This window comes from Mirounga angustirostris, unplaced genomic scaffold, assembly GCF_029215605.1.
Source record: "Mirounga angustirostris isolate CCGP_5_RB_7025 unplaced genomic scaffold, mMirAng1.0.hap1 SCAF_10, whole genome shotgun sequence".
Classification (NCBI taxonomy): Eukaryota; Metazoa; Chordata; class Mammalia; order Carnivora; family Phocidae; genus Mirounga; species Mirounga angustirostris.
Genome location: NW_026991718.1, coordinates 48,993,859 through 49,018,150, shown reverse-complemented (window position 1 = coordinate 49,018,150; position 24,292 = coordinate 48,993,859). Strand labels below are relative to the sequence as shown.

Here is a 24,292-nt window from a genome sequence, read left to right as displayed (position 1 = left end):
AGTTGAATTTTCTTCTTTACCCTTCTCTAATCTTTTTTTTTCCTTTCCTAAGAGCAACGATTATTTGCCGTGTAGTCACTTCTTCCCCCATAGGCAGCCAGGCCAAAGTAACCTTAAAACTATTGCATCCAAACATAAAGTTGTCAAGAATTTTGAAAAGCCACTTATCTGTCTCAGAATTCTCCAGCTCTGTATGATAGCCATTCTTGCTCTGTGTCCATTGTAATCCTGCCCACGTGTTATTCATCTTTTTTGTAGCCTTTCAACTAGTAAATTTAACCATCACTATTAAGTTTTATATACACTGGTAGAGGAAGAAAATTAATCAGTCAATATTCTAACAATGACTACAGTAATGACCAAATAGAAGTGGAGGCTATAGCCTATTTTTTCTGTTTAAAATTTCCCCTCATCTATATACTTTTTTGTTTCCCCAGACTTCAGAGAGACAAAAACAAGTGTGTGTGTGTGTGTGTGTGTGTGTGTCTCCCCTCTATAATAATCAAATTATTACTTTGGTACAGACATTTTAGAAAATATTTTAGCAGTTAGTGTTTTTAAAAACAAACTTTATAAATGGTATAATTTTTCACTCTCTAATCAGAGAATTTACCTGAGCTGGGGTAAGAGGGGAAAATGGATATGCTATACGTAGGAAAATCTTTATTCACAGAATTCTTTATAATTGAAAATTTAACTCCGCTTAAATTTTCAACATTAGGAGAAGTGTTTAAAACATTTAATCTGTAGTATAGCCACATAAAATGTAAAGACAGGAAATAAAATGAATGTTTTATTTTAAATGCCAAGTAGAAACACTGAATTCCATATTATACATAGTATATGCAGAGAACTGTGTATACACATAAGACAGAGAGAAAGGACACATAGGAAATACATTAAAATGTTAATAACAGTTATCTTTGGGTGCCTGGGTGGCTCAGTTGGTTAAGCGACCGCCTTCGGCTCAGGTCATGATCCTGGAGTCCTGGGATCGAGTCCCACACTGGGCTCCGTGCTCAGCAGGGAGCCTGTTTCTCCCTCTGACTCCCCCTTCTTGTGCTCTCTCTCTCATTCTCTATCTCAAATAAATAAATTTAAAAAAAAAGAGAGAAAGTTGACCCAAACAGGATATATAACTATAAAAAAAAAAAAACAGTTATCTTTGAGTGGTAGGACTTTGTCTTTTTTACTTTTATTTATTCCTTTTTTTTAATGTTGGGGTAATTAGCGTGTCTACACTATTGAATATTTTAATTCATAAGCGTGGTATATCCATTCATCTGTTTTTAATTTTACTCATCAGCATTTTGCAGTTTTCAGTGAAGAAATCTTTCCTTACATTTATTCATTAGATATTTGATATTATATTTTTTATGACATTGTATACAGTATTTTTTCCCATGTGGTTTTACTGGTGTATAGAAATATAATTGTATTTCTTTATACCAATATCGTGTGCAGTGACTGTGCTAAATTCACTGTTATTCCTACTGGTTTATATTTGATGGCAATAACAACTTAAAAAGATTCTAAACATAATTATTAGGGCAATGCAAATTTTTACCATAATGATATGCCACTACACACCCTTTAGAAAGCTAAAATTTAGTAACAACAACACAACTAACTATACCAAGTATTACTTTTATGTATTTTCTTAATGTCGAGAATTTATACTTCTATAATGGAAACTTTATTTAAAAAAAAAAAAAGAAACTTTATTTTGAAGATCTGTCATGTAGAAGAGAATTTGACTTACTTTTTATGACTCTTGGGACAGAATAAGACAGTAAGACCGGTAGTAAGAGTTTAACGAGTTTGAGTTCAGTATAAGATAAAGTGGTTTTTAGTTAAAGCCATCTGTACATGGAATAGATTGCTAAAAAACTCATCTAATAAGGCCTACCCTACCACCCTGTTTAAATTGCATCCTACCCCGATTTCCCCAGTAGTCCTACCTCTCAACATTTTCTAATTGTCTTTTTTATGTAACTTGAAATTTATTAAAATACTAAATAATTTATTTAATATGTTTGTTGTTTACCTCTTTCCTCTAGAAGGAGGAATATGACCAAATAGAAGTGGAGGCTATAACCTATTTTGTCTGTTTAAAATTTCCCCTCCTCTATACACTTTTTGTTTCCCTTGACTTCAGAGAGACAAAAACAAGTATATGTATATATATATAAATCTCCTCTATAATAATCAAATTATTACTTTGGCACAGATGTATACCTCCTCCCTCTAGAAGGCTAGCTCTTCTTGAAGGCAGAGGTATTTTTCTGTTTTAGTCCACTGATATATCCTAAGAATCCTTTTTTTAAAGTTTATTTAGGTAATCTCTACACTCCATGTGGAGCTCGAACTCACAACCCGGAGATCAAGAGTTACATGCTCTTCCGACTGAGCCAGTGAGGCACCCTGATATATCCCAAGAATCTTGTACAGTGCTTGGCACATGGAAGGCACTCAATATTTATTCAGTGAATTAATAAATGTTTTCTTATTAATTGTTCTGATCTTTCTTTATCTCCTTAGCCCAACCTTCATTGTTGCCATATAAGCCTCCTGGTAGTACGAAGATGTACTATGTTCCACAATTAAAACAAATTCCTTCATCTCTGGATTCCAGATCAGATACCACCATTGAGAGCTCACACTCAGGTATTATGCATAAATTATTCAGAATTTTATTTTTTGAAAATTTACTTGTGGATTGGCTGGTTAATTCTAGAATGACATATGAAAGCTCAGTGATATTTAATCCTTCAGTGAAATACGCAGCTTTTCGTGTCTCAGTCTCTGGTTCAGAAAAGTGAGTTATTTGGTGAGATGTATTATGTATATGAAAACATTTAATAAGTATTTAATGAAGAAAATTGTATGGGTAAATTGTTTGTTTGGGTTAGTGGACTTCATTTCAGACAAAGGTTTCCAAGTTTTTTCTGTTCACAGTGCCCTTAGTATTTTGGTAATTTTTTTGTTCTCATTATGTAGAACACATATAAACACAAGAGGTATTTTTTCAAACAGCTGTAAGTTATTAAGACATAAATACTTATTGTTTTGATCTAACAATAAACAAAAATATTAGGTATTTCCTTTTAGTTTTAGGTTTTGAAAGAAAATATTTTACTTTGTTTATAAATAACCACAGTTACTTACTAATGCGGTATGTGCAGCTGTTAGAACACTGTACAGCTTCTCAAACCTTGAGATGAAATTTTACACAACCACAGTTATTTGCTGCTTTTACTACAGAAATTGTCAAAAATCTAGTGCAAAGATACAACAGCACTGAAAGGAATGTGGCATTATCTAATATTGAAACTTTAAACTACTTTGAGCTAGTAGCTTGTGCACTGTATACTAGATACCAGTTATCACTGTTGTTTCCACAGAATCTTAAAATATCCCAAGTACCCCTATGAGATCACCACAGGGGAACTGCAGATTTAGAAAATGAATAGCACCCCATGCAGCAATTCAATAAATATTTCCTGTGGGGATTTTAAGATAAGAATACTGAGTTGGTGTGGTGTAGGGTTTTGATTGATGGAATAACATTTAGAGTGGTTCATAGGAGATGACTCGGTTCAGTTTAGATAAAAAATTTTTTCATGATTTGTCAGTAGACATCTTTATATGTGTAGAAATTGCACACAAATGAGGAATTTTCCCTAGTCTTAGGCAGATTTTTTGGGTTAACTTTAAGAGGACCAAGCAAGTATCTAATGGTAACTAAGTTAAAGTGCTTGGTACAACTGCTTCTAATTCCCCACTATGATGCTACTGAAAAAAAGAACCATAAAAATGCTCATATTACCAAATGGTAGGATTAATTATTAAGCCTATAACCAAGAACTAGAAGAAATTTCCACTGCATGCAATGCTGTGATTTTAAAAACACACTTAATGGAGATTTATTCCTGGGTTGCAAGGGTGGTTCAATATTTACAAATGAATCAATGCGATACATCACATTAATAAAAGAAAAGAACCATGTGATCATTTTCAATAGATGCAGAGGAAGCATTTGATAAAGTACAACATACATTCATGATAAAAACCCTCAACAGAGTAGGTTTAGAGGGAACATACCTCAACATAATAAAGGCCATATGTGAAAAACCCACAGCTGATATCATCCCAAGTGGGGAAAAACAGAGAGCTTTTCCTCGAGGGGCAGGAACAAGACAGGGATGTCCACTCTCACCACTTTAATTCAACGTAGTACTGGAAGTCCTAGCCTCAGCAATCAGACAACTCAAAGAAATAAAAAGCATCCAAATCAGCAAGGAAGAAGTAGAACTTTCACTATTTGCAGATGACATGATGCTATATATAGAAAACCCAAAAGACTCCACCAAAAAACTGCTAGAACTGATAAATTCAGTAAAGTCACAGGATATAAAATTAACATAGAAATCTGTTGCATTTCTATATACCAGTAATGAAGCAGAAGAAAGAGAAATTAAGGAATCAGTCTCATTTACAGTGGCACCAAAAACAGTAAGATACCTAGGAATCAACCTAACCAAAGAGTTGAAAGACCTGTACTTCGAAATTGAAGATAACACAAAGAAATGGAAAGACATTCCATGCTCATGGATTGGAAGGACAAATACTGTTAAAATGTCTATACTACCCAAAGCAAACTACACATTTAATGAAATCCGTGTCAAAATACCAGCAGCATTTTTCACTGAGTTAGCACAAACAATCCTAAAATTTGTATGGAACCACAAAAGACCCCAGATAGCCAAAAAACAACCTTGAAAAAGAAAAACAAAGCTGGAGACATCACAATTCCAGACTTCAAGTTATATTACAAAGCTATAGTAGTCAAAACAGTATGGTATTGGCACAAAAATAGCTACATAAACCAATGGAACAGAATAGAAAACCCAGAAATGAAGCCTCAGTTACATGGTCAGTTATTCTTCGACAAAGCAGGAAAGAATATCCAGTGGGAGAAAGACAGTCTCTTCAATAAATGGTGTTGGGAAAACTGGACAGCAGCATGCAAAAGAATGAAACTGGAACACTTTCTTACACCATATACAAAAATAAATTCAAAATAGATTAAAGACCTAAATGTGAGACATGAAACCATAAAAATCCTAGAACAGAACATAAGCAGTAAAGTAATTTTTTTAACATCAGCTGTACCACCTTCTTTCTAGATATGTCTCCTGAGGCAAGGGAAACAAAATAAAAAATAAACTATTGGGACTCTGTCAAAATAAAAAGCTTCTGCACAGGGAAGGAAACAATCACCAAAACTAAAAGGCAACCTACGGAATGGAAAAAGATATTTGCAGATGACATATTTTTATAAATATATATATGAAGAACTTATAAAACTCAACACCCCAAAAATGAATAATCCAATTAAAAATGGGCAGAAGGGGAGCCTGGGTGGCTCAGTTGGTTAAGCGACTGCCTTCGGCTCGGGTCATGATCCTGGAGTCCCGGGATCAAGTCCCACATCGGGCTCCCTGCTCGGCAGGGAGTCTGCTTCTCCCTCTGACCCTCCTCCCTCTCATGCTCTCTGTCTCTCATTCTCTCTCGCGCAAATAAAAAATAAATAAATAAATAAATAAAAATGGGCAGAAGACACAAATTGACATTTTTCCAAAGAGGATATGCAGATGGCCAACAGACGCATGAAAAGATGCTTAACATCACTGATCATCAGGGAAATGCAAATCAAAACCACAATGAGAGATCACCTCACACCTGTCAGAATAGCTAAAATCAACAAAAAACAACAGGTGTTCGTGAGAATGTAGAGAAAGGGGAACCCTTTTGCACTTTTAATGGGAATGCAAACTGGTGCAGCCACTCTGGAAAGCTGTATGGAGGTTCATCAAAAAGTTAAAAATAGTATTATCCTATGATCCAGCAATCACACTAGTGGGTATTTACCCAAGGAATACAAAAATACTAACTTAAATGGACATATGCACCCTTCTATTTATAGCAGCATTATCGATAATAGCCAAATTAGGGAAACAGTCCAAGTGTCTGTTGATTGATGAATGAATGAATAAAGAAGATGTAGTACAGGGGGCGCCTGGGTGGCTCAGTTGGTTAAGCGACTGCCTTCGGCTCAGGTCATGATCCTGGAGTCCCGGGATCGAGTCCCGCATCAGGCTCCCTGCTCGGCGGGGAGCCTGCTTCTCCCTCTGACCCTCCCCCCTCTCATGTGCTCTCTGTCTCTCTCATTCTCTCTGTCTCAAATAAATAAATAAAATCTTTAAAAAAAAAAAAAAAGATGTAGTACAGGGGTGCCTGGGTGGCTCAGTTGGGTAAGCATCTGCCTTTGGCTCAGGTCATGATCTCGGGTTCCTGGATGAAGCCCCGTGTTGAGCACCCTGCTCAATGGGGAGTCTGCTTTTCCCTCTGCCCCTATCCCTGCTCATACTCTCTCTTTCAAATAAATAAATAAAATCTTAAAAAAAAAAAAAAAGAAGTGGTGTATATATACAACAGAACATTACTTAGCCATAAAAAAAGAATGATATCTTGCCATTTGCAACAACATGGATGGAGCTAGAGAGTATTATGCTAAGCAAAATAAGTTAAAGAAAGACAAATACCATATGATCTCACTCATGTGGAATTTACGAAACAAAACAAATGAGCAAAGGGATTAAAGGGGGGACAAACCAAGAAACAGACTCTTAACTAAAGAGAACAAACTGATGGTTACCAGAAGGGAGGTGGGTGGGGGGATGGATTAGATAGGTGATGGAGATTAAGGAGGACACTTGTGATGAGCACTGGTGAGGTGTGGAAGTGTTGAATCACTATATTGTATACCTGAAAGTAATATTACACTGCATATGAACTGGAATTTAAATAAAAACACACTTAATGGGGAAAAAAGACACAATCATTTAATGGCTACCAGAAAGGAAACTTTGATCACTCTTTCACTTTCAATCCCCAGTTCAGAAGACAGAAAGATGCCTGTACCAGTAAAACTCTGATCAGATGTCTCAGTAGTTTTTGAGGCCTCTATTGTGCTACTATATGTTTATGTCCCTAACTCTCATCTAGTTGGAGACAGTAATTTTGAGAAAAATTGGACAGTGGTGGAAAGAGAAAATAATTCAGGGATGGTACATTGTATCCTGAGAAATAATGTCCCTGTAAATAAAGTACTGAATACATCAATAAGGCAGAAGGAGATCCAATAACTATACACACACACACACACACACACACACACACACACCTACACACTTCAGGTTGTAGTTTTCATGTTCTCCATCTATTCTGAGAATGGGGGAGTTGACCATAGTAAGATCCTTTCTTAAACCAGTAGAGCTACTCTAGATGAAAACCTAGGAATTATTCTAATAGCTGTTAATTAATATATTATGCATCTATATATATGAGAAGGATCCAATTAATGTTTGGGGCCAAGGGTAAGTCATATACCATTAGTAGCAAATATTTGGGCCAGATAGATTTTTCCTCAACTGAGAATGAATAAACATTTAAATTAATGAAATCCCTAAAATATAAACAAGGCAAAGGTAACAGATCAATGAAAGAAAGAGATCAATATTAGAAATTTATGTATTATGCCCAGTAACATTCTTAAGTAGAACAAGACTCTATTTATATTAGATCGTAAGTTCTGAGACATGTCTTTTTTTTTTTTTTTTGGTAAGTCATTTTATACCTCATATCAGTATTCATTTTAGACATTCAAATATTTATATATTGATAATCACTGTATAGGAGCGAAAAGCCGGAGGGAGAGAACTGGCTGGACCATTTAAGGAAGTGGGGCATTACAGCAGAGAAAATGGTGGAGTAAAGACCTAAGATTTCGCCCCTTGGTAAAATTAACAAAAATTGGCAAAACTTCAGAAAATTTTTCCAAAATTCTGGAAATTAACCAAAGGCTTACAGCAGCCCAATGAACATTTATTCAAGAGAAATGGCTGTGTCTTGGTAAGAACAGTAAGCTTTGTGGCATTTAACATCCCCTAGTCCCATCCTCACACTCAGCTCAGTAATAACCTTGAAAAATATCAGCCTGCTTTCCCAGGACTGGAGGGACTAGAACAGAGCCACACCTGTTTCAAAACTTCATTCCCAAAGAATTGTCAGTATTTGATCTGTCTGGTGGTTCCCTGGAAGATGCCATTCAAAAGACCTGTCTTTATTTAATCTCATTCAGAGCTATCCAGTGTTAAAAGCCTGTGTGTGTGTGTGTGTGTGCATGTGTGGGGGTGTGCATGGGGTGTTTGTCAAGAACATTTACAGGCAAATGTTTTAGTGTTATAATGCCTGAGGTGATAAGCAACAACTGAGGCAAACAATAGACTAACCCAAAGCTTAAAGGTAAAAACCAAGGATGAGATGTCCATAGATGTTTAGAAAAGCTTTGACAGGTGTGCCTGGGTGGCTCAGTTGGTTAAGCATCTACCTTTGGCTCAGATCATGATCTCAGGGTCCTGGGATCAAGCCCTGCATTGGGCTCCCTGCTGAGCGGGGAGCCTGCTTCTGCTTCTCTCTCTCCCTCTGCTGCTCCCTCTGCTTGTGCTTTCTCACCTGCTCGCTCTCTCTCTGTCAAATAAATAAAATCTTTAAAAAAAGAAAAGAAAAGCTTTGACATACTCCTGGGACTCTAGAAGACTGTTTACATGCATAGGCCTATGTGTATTCTCAGGGAAGACCTGAAAAGACCCTATCCTTTATCTCTGGTTGTGCTTCAGTCTCTCTGTAAGAAGAAAAAGAAGGCTAAGGCGAGTTGACAACTGCCTGGCTCAAAGTTGAAGGCATGCCCTGATATGCACGAAAAACCCCTTTGCAAATCTTCCTGATTTACTGGTTCTAGGTGTTTAAGGAAATCTTTGTTTAGGCATTAACTGACCACTAAACTAGTTGAGTAGAAACTTGAATAGATTTTACAGAATTCATTCAGAGAAGTTACTTTAAAAAACAACATAAAGCAACAACAGCAAACTTTGGGGAGTGGATAGAATCTGATTTCTGAGATTACCATATTTTATTATTTAAGATGTTAAGTTTTCAACAAAAAAATTACAAGCTATGAAATTAAAAACGAAAAAATAGGATTCATAGGCAAGAAAATAACAGTTTAGGAATTGTCTCTAGGAAATTCCAGATGTAAGACTTAATTAGCTATTTAAAATATGTTCAAAGAACTAAATGAAACTATATCTAAAGAACTAAAGAGGGGCGCCTGGGTGGCTCAGTTTGTTAAGCGTCTGACTCTTGATTTTGACTCAAGTCATGTTCTCAGGGTCGTGAGATTGAGCCCCACATCGGGCTCTGCACTGGGCATGGAGCCTGCATAAGATTCTTTCTCTTACTCTCCCTCTGCCCCCTGCTCCTACTCATGTGCTTGCTCACTCACTCACGTGCTCAAAAAATAAATAAATAAAAACAAAGAACTAAAGTATGAGAACAGTGTCTTAACCAAATAGATAATATCAACTAAAAGTTATGAATTACAAAAAGAAATCCAAAGAGAAATTCTGGAGTTGAAAACACAACAAACAGAATTTAAAATTCACTAGGAAAGCTCAGTATCAGATTTGAACAGGCAGAAGAAAGGATCAGTGAACGTGAAGATGGGCCAATTGAGATTATTCAGTGTGAGACACAGAAAAAAAAAATGAAGAAGGAACAGAATCTCAGAATCCTGTGGGACACCATCAAGAGTACTATTTACATAGAATGGGAGTTCCAGAAGGAGAGACGATGAGACTGAAAGAATGTTTGAGAAATAATGACAAAAACTTCCCAAATTTTATAGCTACTATTAATCTATACATCTGATAAGCTGAAGGAAACCCAAACAGGATAAACTTAAAGAGATCCACAATTAGACACATCATAAACTGTTAAAAGACAAAGATAAAGAGAGTGTTGAAACCAGCAAGAGTACAAGGGATCCTCAATAAGATTAATAGCTGATTTCTCATCAGAAACCTTGGAGGCCAGAAGGCATTGCAATGATGTATTCAAAGAGCTGAAAGAAAAAGAAGCTATCAACCAACAACTCTCTATCTAGCGGAACTACCCTTCAAAAAATGAAGGAGAAATTAAGACATTCTCAGATAAACTGAGTTTATTGGTAACAAACAGACCTATAGGAAATACTAAGGGGATTCTTCAGTGGACACTACCAGTAATTTGAATCCATATTAAAAATAAAGAACACTGGTAAAGATAGCTACACAGGTAAATAATAAAAGACGGTATAAATAAATGTATTTTTGCTTATAATCCATTTTTTTGTACGACTTTAAAGACAAATACATAAAACAATAGTAATAAATCTCTGTTGTACAAAAATGTATAGCGATATTGCTTATGAAAATAATAGCATAAAGAAGGGAGGAGACAGAGCTATACAAGAGAAGAGTTTTTGTATACAGTTGAAATTGGTATTAATCCAAAAAGATTGTTAATTTATACTAAAATGTGAGTTGTAACTCCTGAACAACCACTAAGAATGTAACTCAAAAATATATAATGAAAGACTCACCGTAGGAATTAAAATGCTATACTAGTAAATATCTATTTAGCACAGAAGAAGACTCCACACCAGGCACCCCAGACATGGGGGACCCGCACTGGGAAGATAAATCCCCATAACATTTGGCTTTGAATACCAGAGCGGCTTAACTTCTCAAGTTTTGACAATCACTGGGGCTTAACACCATGAACTTTAAAAACAAGCAGGCTCTGCTTTGGGATAGCCAGAGGGCAATAGGAAACTGAGTCCCCACTTTTAAAGGGACAGCACAACAGCCTTTCTGAGATACAGTATAGAAGCAGTAGTTTGGAAAATGCCTAGAGGATGTGGGAAGATCTATTTACTAATCTCAGGTGTGCTGTAGGAGCAAGGATCTTTAGATTTCTCCAAGAACAAAAAAGCTAGTGCCATTTCTCTTCCCCATCCGCAATCCTAGATACATGCACATTTGCTGGAAGAAGCATGAACACTCTCCACCTAGTTTTGTTAATAGGATGCCCCACTCCCATGTTGTACCCCCATGGATCTGCCCCATCGAAAGTGCTCTCAGCAGAAGTTCTCCAAAAGCTTCCAGGTCTTCTCCCACAAGCATACCAACACATACCTAACTTTGCTAATAGTGTGTCCTGCCCCCACATTCTCCTGTGGATTTGCTCCATCTGACCTGCTCTTGGCAAAGTCCATCCAGAGTGGCACCAGAAGTATGGCATTGTGCAAGTAGCCCCAACAGTGACCAGGACCACTTCAAGGTGACTCCTGCCCTGGGTAGAGACAAAGATAAATACACACACCAGTTCAACTGTGGGCTGGGAGCAAACATCTGGTCTGACTGCAGGCCTTGCCCACCAACAAAAGCCTCTCAGGGGACAACACAAGGAGAGCACCCTGCAGTTCAGTGCAACTGCAGCTCTAGCAAACATCTGGGCTTACCCAACTCAACCACAAGGCAGCCCCAAACTGGCCCCTAACAACATAGAGACTAAACCTGCCCACTACAAGCAAAGAGACCCATTGCAGCTGACCAGACTGAAGGCAAACATGGCTTAACCACAATAGTAGGACCCATGCAATACATGTAGGAGACACCCCTGAAGCGCCAGTTTCTGGTGAACAGGGAACATTGCATTGCATGGCACTACAGGACCTCTTCTTCATAAGGCAACTCACTATCAAGAGCAGAAGATGTAGCTGACTCTTCTAACACAGAGAAACAGAGTTAGAAAAAGTGAGGTAGAGGAATATGTCCCAAATGAAAGAACAGGACAAAATCACAGCAAGAGAGCTAAACAAAATGGAGATAAGCAATATGCCTGATAGAAAATATAAAGTAATGGTAATAAAGATATTCACTGAACTTGAGAAAAGAGTGGCAGATCTCAGTGAGAAAATATAAAAAAGAATCAATCATTGATGAACTCAAAAATACACTAGAGAGAATAAATAGTAAACTAGAGAACACAGAAGAATGGATCAGTGAGCAATGGAAGACAGAGTAATAGAAAGCAATCAAGTTGAACAGAAAATAGAAAAAAACAATAATTATAATGAGAATAGGTTAGGGGAACTTAATGATGCTATTAAGCATGACATTCACATTACAGGGTCTCAGAAGGAAAAGAAAGGGAGCAGAAAATTTATTCAAAGAAATAATAGCTGAAAACTTCTCAAATCTGGGGAAGAAAACAGAAATCCAGATCCTAAATATAAGAAATAAATGGAACAAAATACGTATTTATTGGGAAAATTATATAATTCAATGATTTATGGACCCAAGTACATAGTTGTTAAGCAATATGGCAACAAAGAGATTTTCACAAATACACAGGAGCTCAAAATCGTACTCTACCTTCATACTTTCTTTTTTTTTAATTTTTAATTTTTAATTCCAGTTTAGTTAACATACAGCGTTATATTAGTTTCAGGTGTACAACATAGTGATTCAACAATTCTATACATCATTACTCAGTGCTCATCATAATAAGTATACTCTTAATCCCCTTCATTTATTTCTCCCATCCCCCAACCCACCTCCCCTCTTATATGCTTTATTTTAAATGAGTACCCTCAGTTAAAGTTATTTTTTTCAACAAGAACATTTTTTACTTGAAGCATACTTCAGAATACATGGTTCTAAAAGATATATATAAAATGTTCCATCCAAGAAAAATAGAATACACATTTTCTTCAAGTACACACAAAAGAATTCCCTGGTTAAATCACTTGAAAAGAAATATAACAAATATTACAGATTTAAGAAGACTGAAATAGGGGCACCTGGGTGGCTCAGATGATTAAGCGTCTGCCTTCAGCTCAGGTCATGATCTCAGGGTCCTGGGATCGAGTCCCACATCGGGCTCCGTGCTCCTTGGGAGCCTGCTTCTCCCTCTGCCTCTCTCTCTCTCTCTCTCTCTCTCTCTGTCTCTCATGAATAAATAAATAAAATTAAAAAAAAAAAAGAAGACTGAAATATACCAAGTATATTTTCCAGCCATGATGATATAAAACCAAAGATAGCGGGGCGCCTGGGTGCCTCAGTTGTTAAGCGTCTGCCTTCGGCTCAGGTCATAATCCCAGGGTCCTGAGCTCCCTGTTTGGTGGGAAGCCTGCTTCTCCCTCTCCCACTCCCCCTGCTTGTGTTCCCTCTCTCACTGTGTCTCTGTCAAATAAATAAATAAAATCTTTAAAAAAAAAACCAAAACCTAAAGATCAACAATAAAACAAAGCTGGAAAATCTACAATATAAATATGAAATATTGAATATGTAAATATTAGCACACTATTGCCCCAGCAATGGGCCAAATAAAAAATCAAATGGCAAATCAAAATTTATCTCAAAACAAAAGAAAAACACAATATTCCAAAACCTATGGGATGCAGCAAAAGCAGATGTTAGAGTGAAATTTATGCCATAAATGCTTGAAATATTAAGGGAAAAAGTTCAAATTAACAACATCGCACCCCAAGGAACTAGAAAAAGAAGAAATGTAGCTGCAATTTAGTAGAGGAAGGAAATAACAAAGAAAAATCAGAGATAAGTAAAATAAAGACCAGAATAAACAATAACATAAGATTGAAAGTAATGACCAGATTTTCATAAACAAACAAAATTAGCAATGCTTTAACTACATCAACTAAGGAAAAAAAAAAAGACTCAAAAACCAAAATGAGGGGCGCCTGGGTGGCTCAGTTGGTTAGGCGACTGCCTTCGGCTCAGGTCATGATCCTGGAGTCCCGGGATCGAGTCCCGCATCGGGCTCCCTGCTCGGCGGGGGGTCTGCTTCTCCCTCTGCCCTCTTCCCTCTCGTGCTCTCTGTCTCTCATTCGCTCTCTCTCAAATAAATAAATAAAATCTTTAAAAAAAAAAAAATGAGAAATGGAAGGGAAAAGGAGATAACCACAGAAATATAATGTAAAACAGGTTATAAACAATTATATACTAACAAATCAGATAACTTAGAAAAATACAACCAGATAACTCCTAAAAATGCAGAAATTACCAAGATTGCATCGTGAATCTTGAATCCAAGAAGTTCCGAGGAAATCTGTTTAGACCAATAACAAGAATGAAAGTTACATCAGGAATCAAAAATCTCCCAGCACAGAAAAGCCCAAGACCCCATGGTTTCATTGGTGAATTCTACCAAACATTTAAAAAAAAATAATGACAATCTTTATCAAAATCTTAAAATAATGGAGGAGAGGGAACACATTCAATTTCATTCCATGAGGCCAGTACTACCCTGATACCAAAGCAGGATAAAAACAATATAAGAACAAAAAAGTCTATTTTGTCCTATATTAAGTAGTGCTGCTCCAACTTTCTTTTGACATCCATTTGTGTGATAAATGTTTCTCTACCCCCTCACTTTCATTCAGCAGGTGTCTTTAGGTCTAAAATGAGTCTCTTTGGGGCGCCTGGGTGGCTCAGTTGGTTAAGCGACTGCCTTCGGCTCAGGTCATGATCCTGGAGTCCCGGGATCGAGTCCCGCATCGGGCTCCCTGCTCGGCGGGGAGTCTGCTTCTCCCTCTGACCCTCCTCCCTCTCATGCTCTCTGTCTCTCATTCTCTCTGTCTCAAATAAATAAATAAAATCTTTAAAAAATAAATAAATAAATAAAATAAAATAAAATAAAATGAGTCTCTTTGTAGGCAACCTTCATACTTTCTTGAAAAATTAATTTGAAGACTCATCCAGCTGAAGAGGTGGCTCTAAATGAAGAGTTCCGGGGCACGTGGGTGGCTCAGTCAGTTAAACAGCTGCCTTCAGCTCAGGTCATGGTCCCAGGGTCCTGGGATCGAGCCCCGCATCGGGCTCCCTGCTCCACGGGGAGCCTGCTCTCCCTCTCCCTCTGCCTGCCTCTCTGCCTACTTGTGCTCTCTATCTGTCCGTCAAATAAATAAATAAAATCTTAAAAAAAAATAAAATATAAAAAAATAATAAATGACGAGTTCCAGAAAGAGTAATGAAGCAGTGGTGAACTTTGAAGCCAGGTTAACATAAGCACTCATCTAAATAGAAATTTTAGTTACAAGATGAATAAAAAATGTCAGAAGTTAATTTCGGGATGAAAAGCATGAAAACAAAAACCAATTTAGTTATATTCTTTGTGTTTAATAGAAGAGACCAAAGAAGTTTTATTTTATTCATGATTTGGTTATCAGATAGGTTAAAGAAGTTCTTTAAAAACTAATATGTTATCAAAAGCACAGGGAACAAAAGAAAGAAATTGGAGTTTATGAAAAATTAAAACTTTTGTATATCAAAAAACTATCAACAGAGTAAAAAGGTAATTCACAGAATTAGAACAAAATGCAAATCATATATCTGATAAGGGATTAATATTCAGAATATATGAAGAACTCTTACAACTCAACAACAGCCAAGAGTCTAATTTTAAAATGGGCACAGGATCTGAATAGACATTTTTCCAAGAAAGATACACAAATGGCCAAAAAAGAACATTAAAAAGATGCTGTATATTATTAGTCCTAAGGCAAATTGAAACCACAGTGAGATACCACTCCATATGCATTAGGATGGCTGTTATCAAACAGAAAATAACAAGGTTTGGTGGGGGTATGGAGAAAGTGCAACCCCTGTGTGTTGCTGGTGGGAATTTAAAAGGATGTAGCCACTACAGAGAGCAATGTAGTGGTTACTGAAAAAGTCAAACGTAGAGAAGTACCTGGGTGGCTCAGTCAGTTAAGTGTCAGACTCTTGATTTCGACTCAGGTCATGATCTCAGGATCATGCGATTGAGCCCCACGTCGGGCTCCATGCTGGGCATGGAGCCTGCTTAAGATTCTCTCTCTCCATCTCCCTCTGCCCCCCCTCTCCCACTGTGCACATGCTCTCTCTCTCTCTAAAAAAAAAAAAATATTAAAAATATTAAACATGGAATTACTATATGATCTAACATATACCCAAAAGAATTGAAAGCAGGGATTTGAACAGATATTTGTATGCTCATGTTCATAGCAACATTATTCACAGTAGCCAAAAGGTGGTACAACTCATATCTATCAGCTAATGAATAAATACATAAAATGTGATACATATATGCAATGGAATATTATTCAGCCTTAAAAAGTGAAATTTGGCACATGCTACATTATTGATGAACCCTGAAGATATTGTGCTAAGTGCATAAGCAAATCACAAAGGGACAAATATTCTAAGATTCCACTTACATGAGGTACCTAGAGTAGTCAAATTCATAGAGATAAAGTAAAGTAGAACAGTGGTTACCAAGGGTTGAGGGGAGGAGAAAAAGGGAGTTATCATTTAATAGGTCCAGTTTTGGTTTGTGAAAATGTGTGAATTCTGGAGAAGAATGATATGATGGTTGCACGTCAGTGTGATTGTATACTTAAAATTGGTTAGAATGGCAAATGTATATTTTACCACAATAAAAAAACGCTAGGGGCTCCTGGGTGGCTCAGTCATTAAGCGTCTGCCTTCGGCTCAGGTCATGATCCCAGGGTCCTGGGATTGAGCCCCGCGTTGGGCTCCCTGCTGTGCGGGAAGCCTGCTTCTCCTTCTCCCACTCCCCCTGCTTGTGTTCCCTCTCTTGCTGTGTCTCTCTGTCAAATAAATAAAATCTTTAAAAAAAAATTTTTAATGCTAAAAAAAAATACTACCGGAAAAATTCTAATAGAATTTTTTTTTTAATTTTTATTTATTTATTTGAGAGAAAGAGCACAAGAGAGGGGAGAGTCAGAGGGAGAAGCCGACTCCCGCCAAGCAGGTAGTCCAGTGGGGGACGCGGGACACAGGACTCAACCCTTGGACTCCGGGATCATGACCTGAGCCGAAGGCAGTCACTGAACCAACTGAGCCACCCAGGTGCCCCTCTAATAGAATTTTAAAACTTGATATCTATCTTCCAAATTACTGTTGAGTGTACAAAATTAGCAAAATAGCATAGAACAAGAACAGGAGGGACGTCTGGGTGGCTCAGTCAGTTGAATGTCTGCCTTCAGCTCAGGTCATGATCCCAGGATCCTGGGATCGAGTCCCGCATCGGACTCCTTGCTCAGTGAGGAGCCTGCTTCTCCCTCTGCTAGCCACTCCCCCTGCTTGTGTGCTCGCTGTCTCTGTCTGAAAAAAAATAAATAAAATCCTAAAATAAAAAAAAAAAAGAACAAGAAACTTTAAGAAAATGTAAAGTCAAATGAATGGATTACAATGAAATTTTTTCACTATGATAAATTTAGCATACATTGCCGTTTGGTCATATATGCATTTAATTTAAGCATGTTCAATTACATACGCTTAACAAAAAAGAGAGAGCATATGTCTTTTAGCATAGACATGCTAAAAGTGCAAGAGTTGGGGTGCCTGGGTGGTACAGTCAGTGGAGCGTGCAGCTCTTGATCTCTGGGTTGTGGGTTCAGGCCCCACGTTGGGTATAGAGATTACCCAAAAATAAAATCTTAAAAAGGGTGCAAGAGTTGTGTGCAGTCTATATACTCTATGAACATATTATGATGAAATTTGAAATGGGTGATGGGAAACCTCTCTTCTCAAAGTTTACTGTCCTCGTTTGCCTTTTATAATAGTTTAAACAGCTTATCTTGATTCCCTGAGAATGATTCTAGAGTTGAAGTGTCTTTTTTTTTTAATTTTATTATGTTATGTTAGTCACCATACATTACATCATTAGTTTTTGATGTAGTGTTCCATGATTCGTTGTTTGCGTATAACACCCAGTGTCTTTTTGTTACAACATGGCCTCTCGACACAGGCCAAGCACTTCATCAGGTGCTCAGAAGCAGGCACAATGATTCGTTGCAAGCCAAGAGGAAAAAGTACTCTCTGGTGGATTTGTTGAGCCCATAGGATGTCAATTTCAACATGGTGCCTTCTTTAAGGAACCTTCCCGAGATAATTTCAACCCTGTATGGTTTTTCGTTTTATATGCTGACTTTAAACTCTAGATTCCATTTAAAATTTATCTTGAATTGAGTGAAAAAAAAAACAGATATGAAACTACATATATTGCATTCCCTGTATATATTCATTCCAAAGCATATAAAACCAAAGTTTGGTTGTTTTGTTTTGTTTTTCTTAAGGTGACAAAAGCTTCAGTTCATGTTCTTTTTCTCTTCAACCCCAAAGTATTAAAGCTCTTATTGTGTTCCTGGCAAATACTATACTAGGTGCTACGTTTACAGAGGCAAAATAAACATGGTCCCAAGTTTATGGAGTATGTGGAATGTTGTTACAGAGAGTAAACAAATAGACCACAAATAAATACATAATTACAAATGATAAGTGTTAAGAAAATAAAGTAGAACTGGATGAGAATAATAAGAGTACCCAGTTTAGTTTTAGGAGCTCCTGAAGGCCTTTTCAAGAAAAAAACTTTAGAGATGAGGTCTATAGGATAAAGATGGGTTAGGTAGGCAAAGAGTAGAGAATGACAAAATGGGCAGAGCTCCTGAAACAGGAAAGTGCTTGATGCATTTGACAAATGAGAATGCAGTGTGAAAAGCAGCTGAGAAAAAGCCCAATTTAATCTGTACATATGACCGAGCAGGCTTAGGATCCTTGCAGTCTGTCCTAAAAAATCCTTCATGACTTACTTACATTTGCACTGTACTAATGAGACTGATACTCAGCTCTTATTGCCATATATATTTTAGGTGCTCAGAAATGTTCTTCACCTCTTTTTTATGGCATGGATAAACTTCTCTTATCAGTGGACATAGGAATATTGAAATGTTTTTTAAAAGAAAATAAAATTACTTTGCAATCTTGTATTTCTTTATCACATAAGATTTTCCTTTCAGTGTTTTATATCTTGTATTATTGTCAGATTAATCTTCCTAAAACATAGCTGATTACATTTTCCCTTCACTAAAATTTTCTGCAAACTCTGCTTTTTATTTTTTTATTTTTTATTTATTTTATTATGTTAGTCACCATACAGTACATCGTTTTTGATGTAGTGTCCCCTGATTCATTGTTTGCTTATAACACCCAGTGCTCCATGCAGTACGTGCCCTCCTTAGTGTTACATTTCATGTACAATAAAATTTGTACTCTTTAGCTTAGCTTGGGATTCCATGCTCTGCTGAATTTTGCCCTGAACAGTTATTTTTTATATTTCCCACCGCTTTCTTTAATGTATTCTATGATCTGGCTTGACCACAGAGTGACTGCTGTTCTTACATACTTTTTGCTTTCCTGCCTCCTTGTCTTTGCTCATGCTTCACCTCTGCCTAAAATGTCTTTCTTCCTTCTTCTGCATATTTCAAAAAGCCTGCTTATTTTCCGAGTTACAGTCTGTATTCTCCTTTCTTTGAAAACCTTCCTGAACTGGAAATTCTTTCTTCTGAACTGATACTCTATATATTTTCTGTCATTTGCTTCTCTACCATGTATTGTTGCAATTTATTGTACATGTCTGACAGCTTCAATTTGAGTGACATCGCCTTCTGATCACATTACAACACTCCTATTGCAGTACCTTTTTAAATGGACCTTGAGAGCTTGTTTGGAGGTTCTAGCAGGGGAGCGCAGCTACTTGTATACCCTTGACCAAAGAACGGTCCTCCTCTATCGGGGAAGGTTGTCCTCTTCTACCGAGCGCGCAGCTTTGGGAGGGATGCACATGGAGCGGTGAGGGAGGAAGGGGACACCCGCCTAGCCAGCCAGATCAGCCGAATCAACCCTGGCGATCAATGGGGTGACAGATGTTGCAGCCAGATCGCCCTCACGTCCTGCAGTGCCTTTTTAATAGAAGCAGTTTAACAGGTAAATTTTTTTGTCTTTCTTCAACTTCATGTCTACATTTGTGTTAATTGTACTACTTTCCCACTTTTCTGTAGGATCCAATGATGCCATTGCTCCAGACTTCCCGGCGGAGGTGCTAGGCACGAGGGATGATGACCTACCAGTCACTGATAACATTAAACATAAAGAGGGGATCTACAGTAAGAGGGTGGTGGCTAAGCCAACCTTGCCAATGGGGGGAAAACCCCCTCAGAAAGATAATGCAGGTAACTGAATTGGCTTTGTATATTTTATGGCCTTTTTTTTTTCCCCCGGGTTATCCTAAATGAGAATATTGTCCAGTCTTTATCTTATTTCTGGTGTTATACAAACTTTTCTATTAGCTGTTTTATTGGGTATAAACAAGAAGGTAAAATAGTTACAAAATCTTTTAAAATGCTTCACAGATTTCTTAAACCTATTAATTTTATTTTCACTATGGGAAATAAAATATACTGCAACTTTTGAAGTGAAATATTATCTAATCGGGTATGTTTTAGAAACATAGGAAATCTGGATTAAAGTTGCTTCATGAATTTATCTAATGGTACAAACTAGTATTTTCATAGATTGGATTTTGCAAGAAAGTATATGGCTCACATAGTGTTCTAAAGTTTCTTTTCATTTTGCTGCCAACATTTAAAAATAAGATTTTTAAAATTTTTAAATTTTAAAAATAAGAATATCTGGTTACACTCAGCTTGCATTCCCCCATGGCAGTAATCACCTGCCCCTGATGCTTGGCTGTTCCCTGCAGAGAAGATGTACATTCTCGTGTTTGCTTCAAGTCCCCTCACTTCTCAGAGCCAGTCTGCTTCATTTGTCCACCTTATCTGTCTCGCCACTGTGGGTATTTGAGTTTTCAACCCTATCCCCAGATATAGGCCCCACTCTTTTATGAAACTTTTTAATCTTTAAAGACCTACTTGATTTTTTTCCTCTGCATCCCTGACATTATACTTCCCTAGTTGATACATGGTTGTATTTATTAAATGGAGACTCCAGTGGCCACTGAAAATTCTACATGTATAATTCCCTGTGTTGCTTTATTCCATTTACTGTTTTTAATCCTGTGCATAGCTATTAGCTAAATAGGTACTGCTGATCCCAGGGCAATTTTTAAACATAGTATAGCTCTATGTTCTAGTCTGGGTGCATACTGTTGATTAATACATGCAATAAAGTAAAAAAATTCAGAAACATCCTTGAAATTGATAAACTCTAAATTCAGCATAAAGGTTGCTACCCTAAAGACAGAGAATGGCATCTCTGAGGTTTTACACAGGGAATCATATCTGTAATGTTTTATTTCTTAAACTCTTTGGTAGACACATTATGTCTTTACTAATCTCTATCGCTTTTCTGATTTCTTTGTTGAAAAATATTCATACTTAGTGATGAGCTGAACCTCTTTTTGACCCATTGTAAAAACATAACCATTATTGTTATCCTAGTTGTTTTATTGGTGATTTTTAATATATTTAGTAACATATTTTACACTTGAGTTTTCTCATATAATAAGAAAGAAAAGAGCTGATTTAAAAAAAAAAAAAAAACAATAGGGGCGCCTGGGGGACTCAGTCGTTAAGCGTCTGCCTTCAGCTCAGGTTGTGATCCCAGGGTCCTGGGTTGAGCCCCGCATCGGGCTCTCGGCTCCGCAGAAAGCCTGCTTCTCCCTCTCCCACTCCCCCTGCTTGTGTTCCCTCTCTCGCTGTCTCTCTCTCTGTCAAATAAATAAATAAAATCTTTAAAAAAAAATAAGACAAAAAAAAAACAATAAGGTAGATAAATCTTTAGCAAGTATGACCAAGAAAAACAGAAAGAAAATAGAAAATATTAAGCCATTTTAAAAGGGTATAATTTCAGGAGGTTTTTAAAAATCGTAAGAGTACTATATATAAAATCTAGATGGTACAGATACTTTTCTAGGATGATGTGAAATATCAAAATTGGCTCAATACGTGACAAAAACTTTGAATAAACCTAAGAACTCAAAAGAGTTGTTCAAATCCACTTTTATACTTTGAAAAAGACAATTGATTTTTTTTAACTGTTGTGTCAAACTGGTAAAGAACAGATTTCATTGAAAGTGGTATTTTAGGCTAAAATTAACAAGTTAGGAAACGACAGATGTTGGTGAGGATGTGGAGAAAGGGGAACCCTCCTATACTGTTGGTGGGAATGCAAGCTGGTGCAGCCACTCTGGAAAACAGTATAGAGGTTCCTCAGAAAGTTGAAAATAGAGCTACCCTACGACTCAGCAATTACACTACTGGGTATTTACCCCAAAGACACAAATGTAGTGATCTGAAGGGGCACCTGCACCCCAATGTTTATAGAAGCAATATCCACAATAGCCAAACTATGGAAAGAGCCCAGTTGTCCATCAGTAGATGAATGCATAAGGAAGATGTGGTATATATAGAGAATGGAATATTACTCAGCCATCAAAAAATGAAATCTTGCCATTTGCAACGACGTGGATGGAACTAGATGGTATTATGCTAAGCAAAATAAGTCAATCAGAGAAAGACAATTATCACATGATCTCACTCATATGTGGAATTTAAGAAACAAAACAGAGGATCATAGGGGAAGAGAGGAAAAAATAAAACAAGACAAAACCAGAGAAGGAGATAAACCATAAGAGACTCTTAATCGTAGGAAATAGACTGAGGGTTGCTTGAGGGGGTGGTGGAGGGAGGGTTGGGATAATTGGATGATGGGCATTAAGGAGGGCATGTGATATAATGAGCACTGGATATTATATAATACTGATGAATCACAGGCCTGTACCTCTGAAACCAGTAATACATTCTATGTTAATTAATTGAATTTAAATTTAAAAATAAAGTGGTATTTTATTTAAACCATTATTGTACACAGAAAAATAGGAAAAGCTTTTCAATTTATGTTGTAAACCCACCATAACTGTCACAACTTAAAAGCTGTGATGGGGCTTAGGAGATACTTTTTTTTCTTAATATATAAAGAGGTTTGGGGTTTTGTTTGGACTTTTTTTGGGGGGTGGTTTACTTGCCTTTTGTGTTTATTGTCTTTTCCTTCTCTATGGAATTACATGATGTCATTATTCCAGATGCCCAAGTTCAAGTTTCCATCATTGGGGATGAAGACGTCTCAGATAAAAACCAGAAAAAGGAGATCTACAATAAAAAGGCAGTGACTAAGGCTGCCCAACCTGAAGAAAAAGAATCCTTGCAGAAAACCACTGAAGGTAACTGAACTGGATTATCTGTGTATTATTTTCTTCGGGCCTTCTAAAATGAGTATAAACAGAAAAGTATTCTCTGTTCCCTTACTGTCTTCAACCCTTCTCTGTCTTGCTCATATGTGAAATAGAGTATTAGCTGCAATTTTTTGGTATAGATTGGCAGGTAAAATTAACATTTTTAAAGCTCTTAAGACATTTCTGGACAACTTTGTGACTATAGTACACAAGTTAATCTCATTACCAGAAATTCACATAATGGGGCACCTGGGTGGCTCAGTTGGTTAAGCGACTGCCTTCGGCTCAGGTCATGATCCTGGAGTCCTGGGATCGAGTCCCGCATCGGGCTCCCTGCTCAGCAGGGAGTCCGCTTCTCCCTCTGACCCTCCCCTCTCTCATGCTCTCGCTCTATCTCATTCTCTCTCTCAAATAAATAAATAAATAATCTTTAAAAAAAAAAAAAAAGAAATTCACATAATGGACTTTACTGATAAAAAATGCAGTTCCACAAGATGCTCTCTCTTTAATACTATTGTTGTACATAAACCTTTTTCTCTAGAAATTCAGCTTGTTTACTTCTTAAGTACGTATCCAGTTAATTTACTTCAGTGGGATTATGCTGATTAAAAATGACTATAATAGTGTGTTAAAGTTAGGATTTGTTTTGGCTCTGAGAGATAAAAACAAAAACAAAGTAACATTGGCTTAAAGAAGACAGGAAATTATTTCTCTTTCTTGTAAAAATCCAGATGTGGACTCCACTGTATCAAGGAACAAAGCTCTTTCTCTCCTGTTGCTCCAACATTTTTAGCCTCCATTCTCCTGCATTAGCCATCAGTCCTGTATTCTAGCCAGCAGAAAGGAAGAAAGGGAAAGAAAAAAGTATATTCCTTCTTTAAATACTTCTCAAATGTTACGTGTACCATTCCCCTTCCATTCTATTGGCCGGACTTAAGTCACACATTCATACCAAGCTGTGTTGCCAGGAGGCTGGGAAATATAATCTTTATTCTGGTAACCATATGCCCAGTGAAGTCAAGGTTCTAATTTTTTTTTTTTAATACAAAAATCTTCATTTTCGCATGTGAAAGAAAGAATCACATGTTCATTCTGACAGCTTTACCAGGCTTGGCCATCCAGTAGGTAACACACACCCTTAGTTACTTGGAAGGTTATAGCATGGCTCTTTAAGTGATCAAGTTGGAGCAAAGTGGTCACTGTCCCCCCAGTTGAACCCCAGCTTCAT

General features: G+C 37.1%; 1 protein-coding gene across 7 annotated transcripts in view; it reads left to right on the top strand.

The window, feature by feature from the left end:
* The window catches only part of ALMS1 (ALMS1 centrosome and basal body associated protein), a 216,706-nt gene that overhangs the window by 135,000 nt on the left and 57,414 nt on the right, over window positions 1-24,292 (top strand). For all 7 annotated transcript variants that reach the window (XR_010405594.1, XR_010405592.1, XR_010405593.1 and 4 more), the window contains 3 exons: window positions 2,542-2,667; window positions 19,874-20,044; window positions 22,915-23,052. Coding sequence is in view for 4 of the 7 variants with exons in the window: in XM_064572311.1 (XP_064428381.1) it covers window positions 2,542-2,667; window positions 19,874-20,044; window positions 22,915-23,052 (435 nt within the window). In the remaining 3 variants the exon portion in view is untranslated. The remainder of the gene's footprint in view (window positions 1-2,541; window positions 2,668-19,873; window positions 20,045-22,914; window positions 23,053-24,292) is intronic.